This window comes from Telopea speciosissima, chromosome 6, assembly GCF_018873765.1.
Source record: "Telopea speciosissima isolate NSW1024214 ecotype Mountain lineage chromosome 6, Tspe_v1, whole genome shotgun sequence".
Classification (NCBI taxonomy): Eukaryota; Viridiplantae; Streptophyta; class Magnoliopsida; order Proteales; family Proteaceae; genus Telopea; species Telopea speciosissima.
Genome location: NC_057921.1, coordinates 44,152,871 through 44,159,921, shown reverse-complemented (window position 1 = coordinate 44,159,921; position 7,051 = coordinate 44,152,871). Strand labels below are relative to the sequence as shown.

Below are 7,051 nucleotides of genomic sequence, written 5' to 3'. Positions count from 1 at the left end.
CGCAGACCGCCGACGATTTCTTGACGCAACAGCACCACATTGGTTTAGGGGCCACACGACCGACAACGCAAAAGAATGCTGCTATCTGGCCGTGTGACTCATGTGCCTAGATATAAAAATGTGCGAAAATACTGTTAAGAAAACAACGCCCCGAATTGACGATTTGCAGAAGTAGTTACGAAAAACAAAGAAGAACAAACACACAGTATTTATATGGTTCATCCTCAAGATGGAAGCTACATCCACAGCCGAGCAACAGAACGAATTTCACTATTCTCTGGAAATGTTACAAATCCTCTTTCACAGCCCTCTCAGAGATAAGAACATTATATAGATAAGCCCTAATCTGAGAAAGTACAAAAATACCCCTGAACCCAGAAATTGTCAAACCGGATAGGGTCAGACCAAAACATAACATTTATCCCAAAATATACCGTTTGCCCAACACACAACCACACATTTTGGACCAAAGCATGACATATATCCCAAAACATATGTCATTTTTCGGCAATCCGAGATTGTTTCGAGGCCAAAATGGCCCTCCGAAGATCTCAACCACACATTCTAGATCGAAATCAGGCTTCACCAATAATAATTACCGTGCTACCCCTATGAGAAAACAGAAATTCTGTCCATAACAATGGTTACACATGCACATGCAGGCTCTAGAGGACCAGGCAGCCATCTCACCCCATAGTTAAAATAAACCGACGTGTAAGCAATTCATTTTGGAATTTTCGAATTATAAATACGTTAGAGAGTACGTAGTGACCTTAGTGGTACATACGTAAGTTCATACCCAACCCAACTAACTTCCTTCTCCCCAACTGCGTCTTATATTTATATTTGCGTTACAGGGTGTGAGAATGAAGCGAACTTCTACTTCTCTCTCCCTCTCCCTCTCTGATTTGTGCTTCTTACCCACACGGTGTAGAGCTTCGAAAATATTAGTTTTAGAGTTGGGGAACCCTAATCATTCTCAGCTTTGTGTTTCCAATCTCTCTTACTGGGAGACGAACCGAGCTGATTAAGGTTGGGTTTCGGAACTCTAATGGCAAAACACGAGAATTCTGATGAATTGAGCAAAGATTGGATAAACCAAATCCTCACAGACGATGAGCTTCGAGTAATCTTATTGAAGTTACAGAATAACAAGGATAAAGAGGGTTTTGGATTGGTTTGCAAACGATGGCTTCATTTGCAGAGTACGGAGAGGAGGAAGCTCTGTGCTCGGGCGGGTCCCTTAATCCTTCAGAAAATGGCGGCGAGATTCACTCGTCTTGTCGAGTTAGATCTTTCGCAGTCTGTCTCTCGGTCGTTCTATCCCGGTGTCACCGATATTGATCTTGCCGTTATTGCCGCTGGGTTTAGTTGGTTGCAGGTTCTCAGTCTACGGAACTGTAAAGGTAGTTTCTTTGTCTTTGTTCAGTTAATGTTGTGAAAATTTTGGTTGGGTCTGTGAGAAATTTGAGTTTTAATATGGATAAAGATTATATTCTGTTTGGTTTGATTATGCAATGGTAGTGATTATTTTTGACAATTGTTTATGTCTACTTATTTAGAGGCAATTCTAGTTTGAAATAGTTTTGGGGACAGTTTGATTAAACTTAGACCTAAAAAATAAAAGGCTTTCTTAGCTCGAGTTGGGTAGAATTAAGGATTGTATTGGTGAATTGTTAATTTTATTCTAATGGAATTGATTACTGACTGTATGGGGTTGCTGGAAAATTGCGTAATTATTTTGGTTTAAAATGGAACCCCCTGTTTCTCACTGAAGTTGTAACCGTACTTTTCTCCTCCATGAAGACATGATTGTTGCTTAATAATTCCCTGATGATCTTTGTGAACTAAAAGCAGTTCTAAATGGGTTTATGGTTGATTCATTTATATGAGACCAATTTAACGGTGGAAAATTTTTAATATATCGCACTCAGTGTAACTTGATAAATTCCTGTTGGTGCATCACTTCTCACTGAGTAGTGAAGGCCCTTATAGAACTAGATTGTAGGTGTTTATGCCTTTCTTTTTCTTATGGAACAAAGAAGTATTCTTATTCCCCTGCTACTAGGGCATATTATGGGAGCATACTAGTTGAAATTTTTTTGTGTGCTTTTACTGTCATTGGTCATTATAGATAACAGAAATGAGTCGATCCCATTAAGTCCACTGGAAGCATTGAGGTTGATGTCCTGAAACATATCAATCCTTACATGTATTTTCCGTCTTTTCTATCAGTGAGGCTTAGGAACAGAGATCAAATCTATGATTCTACGTACAACATTTCACTCTTAAGTAGAACTTATTCTTCGAATGCCCAGGTAAATTGCCTTGAACCATCCTAGGTGAAAATTGTACGAAATTTGACTCAGAACTTGACAGTTTGATTTAAAGCTGAAGATTAGTTAACAGTCAGGGATGAGGTTATCCATCTCTCTCTCTCTGCCAAAAAGTTAGATAAATAAAATAGAATAACTGTTTAGACTGTCTTTGTATGGTCTGATTAACCTTACCAAGAATTGGTCCACCATTTGAATAGTAACCTTTGAGTTGTATCGGCCATCTGTTTGGTATGGATATAGAAAGCATTCACTTTCTTGTTCTTGTTCTTGTTCATATTTATTCGTTCATTTCTTCTCCTCCTTTCAATGAGAAGAGGGCGGGCCTCGGTGCAACGGTAAGATTACTCCATTGTAACCAAGTGGTCATGGGTTCAAGTCTGGAAACAGCTTCTCTGTGGAAGCAGGGGTAAGGCTGTGTACATTATGACCCTCCCCAGACCCTGTAGTGGCGAGAGCCTCATGCACTGGATACACCCTTTTTACCTAGCTCTATTCCCACACATTTTTCAAGAGCTTAACTTCATGGTCAATATGCTTTACCTCAATTGAAGTTCTCAGTCCCTGCTGTAGTTTGCTTATTTCCTTTTGGCTATTGAACAGGTATTACAGATGCTGGAATGGTAGCACTTGGAAATGACCTTACCTGTTTACAATCCTTGGATGTCTCATACTGCAGAAAGTTAACAGACAAGGGACTTACAGCCATAGCTGAGAACTGTGGCCGCTTGAGAAGCTTGCATCTTTTGGGTTGTAAATACATCACTGATGGACTATTAACCGTCCTTTCCAAGAATTGTCATAACCTAGAAGTGTTGGGACTGGAAGGATGCATCAACATAACCGACTCAGGACTCACAAGTCTTGCTGATGGTTGTCAACGTATCAAGGTATTAGATGTTAATAAATGCAGCAACATTGGAGATATTGGGGTTACTACTGTATCCAAAGCTTGTACTTCGCTGAGGACTTTGAAGTTACTGGATTGCTACAAAGTTGGAGATAATTCTATATTTTCCTTGGCTCACTACTGCAAGAATCTTGAGACACTTGTTATTGGGGGCTGTAGGAACATCTCTAATGAGTCTATTAAGAGCCTTGCATCTGCCTGTCACAATAGTCTAAAGAATTTGCGAATGGATTGGTGTTTAAATATCTCTGATTCTTCGCTGAGCTGCATACTATCCAAATGTAAAAATCTAGAGGCCCTTGACATTGGGTGCTGCGAGGAGGTATCGGATACTGCTTTTCAGGCGTTGCGTAGTGGCAGCCAGGACTCAGCTTTGAAGATTTTGAAGATCAGTAACTGTCAAAAAATTACTGTTTTGGGGATAGGTATACTTTTAGAGTCTTGCAAAATGCTGGAGTATCTTGATGTGAGGTGTTGCCCACATGCTACAAAGGTAGGTTGTGAGCAGGCTGGGTTGAGATTTCCAGAATTCTGTAAAGTGAATTTTACAGGCAGTTTATCCGAACCAGATGTGGTTATTTGAAATTGAAATCCATGTGGTTCAGTAACATGTGAATTCATACTAAACAAGACCACCTAGTTATTGGGGATTCTGAGAGCACTGCAACAACAGGTGACCAGAGCTTCTGATATGTTTTACAAGCCAGATTTCCTCTAGAATTTCCTCATGTTTTATCTGTTATTGATTGAGAGAAGATTGCCCTCTGGCCTTATAGTTATACTGTACAAAAAAGGGCATACTCAGTGCACGATGCTCCTGCCATTGCGGGGTCTGGGGAGGGTCATAATGTACGCAGCCTACCCTGCTTTCGCAAAGATGCTGTTTCCAGACTTTAACCCGTGTATAGTTATACTGTACATAGGGCTGTAATCTGTTTATGCAATTGTAGAATAGTTTCTGTCTCTTCTCTGAAACCTAGTAGATGGACTTGGTTCAGTCTGAAGTATAATGGTTTCAGTTAGTTACTGACAAATGGATTTTATCCATGCAGCTGGTTTTGCAAAGGAACTGTGTTGGGTATCCATTCTTGGAATGCATTCTAGGTCGATTTTGCATACCAAACACAACCTAAGTGTAGGGTTCTAAGAATCGATAACAGTATCAGTATTGGCCAACACCGATACTAATACCTGGCTGATACCATATCAGTGATACAATGCAGAGGGTCAAATGGTAAATGGTTAAAATGTGCTCTGTTGTAGATATCTAATATCTTTGAGGGCAAAAATGTTCGATATGACTTCTACGTATCGGTGTCAATATCGGTTTTGGAATGAGCCGATACCCATGGATTGTTGATCAGTTGAAGCTGATACTGGCCGATCCTAGATCGGGTATCGGTATTGGATCATGAGTAAAATTGTCGTAAAAAAATAAACTCAATTTTGAATAAATGTAGGGGTAAAATTGACCGATCTGGATCGTTATTGGCAGAAATCGATTCCAATATCTCAATCCCTGCCGATACCGATTCCTAAACCTATGCCAAAGTGATGACACTTTGGCAATTTATTTGCTACATGGCAGAGATTAATTGAGCTGATACAAGACTTGAAGAAAATATGGTAAAATACGTGGGCCCACTGGGCAACCACCTCAGTCCTCAAAATACACAAATACTCCCAAAAGCACCAAAATTTGAAGGGTCATCTACTCCTCTAGGCCGTAGATGTGAAGTTGTAGTTAGCACAGGTAGTTTGGCGGAACAGGAGCGAAGAGCTAAACCCTAGCCTTGATTTAGCCAGATCAAACTCCAATAGATTATTCTCCAACTGATACCCTCCGATTACAATCGCAGCCCTTAGTTTTGTGGAAACCGTTGACCCCGCACTCGCTTTCATGAAACCCAAACACAATACGTTATCATTCACTTGTACCATTGAATTGGCACCAAAGATCATCCAATCTACGACCCCTGTCGAGTTCACATTATCCAATACCAAATCAACGGTCGGTACAGCCGGTCCCACTCGTGTAATCAACACATTCTTAGAGCTGAAACACACCTTATAAGGCTCCACTGCTGCTACTCTGGATATATTCATGGCTTCAGCCTCTTTAACAAATGCCTTAGTAAAGACCTTATATATGGAGCGTGACATGGTAGTGTAGTTTGCCACTGTGCTGATCTTCACTCCACCGGACCCATTTCGACGGATCATAAACGAAGATGAATTTAATGACAAATCCTTACCGTTGATCTTAATAGACTTCATCGGTACAAAGTACAACACCGATGATTCTTTCTTAAAGGGAGTGCCACTTGTACTCACCTGATTGGTCAAAAGCCGCGTGTAGATCAGAGACGATGACACGTCGACATTTGGAAGGAACGTATACGGACCATCGCCAATAAACATAACACCCGCCGACGATCCACTAATCGATATTGTCGTCACCACCGGCAAGCAGACCGCGAATTTCCGAGTCAAGTTATATGCTGAGGCGAGTTGAATCGGCAATGCAATCCGATTCCGACCGAGTCCAGCGATGCCTTGGGTGCCACTGGCTAGACCGGATAAGACATCTTTGGAAGCACAAGACAAGATGAAATTAGAATCCGTGATGGCGTGGCCATCTGCGGATCGAACAGCCACGGCATCCTCTGCGACGTACCCTGCGTCGTTGGTTTGGGTGAAGGAGTTGAGAGGAATGAGATCGCAAGTGTTGTTGGGACCGCAGAATGCGGGAGGAGAGGAAGAATCACAGAGGCTATTACAGTAGGCCTTGGCGATGGAACACTGCGGAGAGCCGCAGTGCGGTATGTGGAAGGTGGAAGAGGTGTAGTTGCAGGACATGAAGAGGAAGGGGCCACCAAGGTCTACGGCGAGATTTACTGCTGTTTGAGGTGTACCACGGTAGATGGTTGTTATGTATTGGAGGGTTTGGTTGTCTTTAGACAACGGAAGGATAAGCGTGCGCGGTTGTGCGGTGGAGCTTGTTTTCTGGGCAATGGAAGAGTTGAGTAAGAGGAGGAGAAAGAAGAAGAGACAGAGTTGAAGAGAAGAAGCCATGAAAGGAAATCAAATTGATTCCCAGAGAGAGAGAGAGTTGGGAGAGAGAGTAGGAAGTGGTGGGAAGTTTTTATAGTGTTTTTTGGGTATTTGACTTCAAACATCATTTAATTGCACTGAATTACGAGTTGCAGATCTGTTTGAATTTTTTTTTTTAAAACTCTGTTCTTGTCTACTGTCTCTTGAAGAAGGTTTTAGTTTTGATATGTAGGAGTGAACAGTGAGACCAACATTTAATGCTCTTATGGACTGATAATGGTGTTAGTTTAATCCTCCGCCATTGGTGGTCTTACCCTCACTCTCATCCTTCTGTCAAGGCCATAGGGGTGGCGTTCTGGCTCTCAAATTCACATCTCTGCAATTCAAATTCATGAAATCAAGTCTTAAATATAAAATAAAATTATTCTCTACATTTTCTCCCATTTTTTAATACTTTATCTCTATCAATCAAGATAGGGAAACAAAACCAATCCTTGTACGTATCACTTTCCTAAAACTAGCCATTGTGCTCAATGGAGAGGGTGGGAAAGGGGAAAATTATCTCCTCCATTTCCCCAAGTGCCTCTAATAGAGGGGGTGGACCCCATCCGGACAGTATGGTCAGCGGGATAGGGTGGTCATTCCCCCTCTCTATTTGAGGAACTTGGGGAAATAGAGCTGTCCGGGAAATGGAGCCGATAATGATCTGTGGGAAGGGAAGGGAAGGGAAGGGAAGGGAAGGGGAGGGCAG

General features: G+C 41.7%; 2 protein-coding genes across 2 annotated transcripts; one reads left to right on the top strand and one right to left on the bottom strand.

The window, feature by feature from the left end:
- Positions 1-985: 985 nt before the first annotated feature.
- Positions 986-4,038, top strand: LOC122663784 (F-box/LRR-repeat protein 20-like). The gene is made up of 2 exons (XM_043859429.1): positions 986-1,406; positions 2,940-4,038. Exons 1-2 carry the CDS (start codon positions 1,052-1,054, stop codon positions 3,827-3,829), a joined length of 1,245 nt encoding a protein of 414 aa, XP_043715364.1. The 5' UTR covers positions 986-1,051; the 3' UTR covers positions 3,830-4,038.
- A 927-nt stretch (positions 4,039-4,965) lies between these two features.
- Positions 4,966-6,308, bottom strand: LOC122665352 (probable aspartic proteinase GIP2). The gene has a single exon (XM_043861478.1). It carries the CDS (start codon positions 6,103-6,105, stop codon positions 4,966-4,968), a length of 1,140 nt encoding a protein of 379 aa, XP_043717413.1. The 5' UTR covers positions 6,106-6,308.
- Between the last annotated feature and the right edge of the window lie 743 nt (positions 6,309-7,051).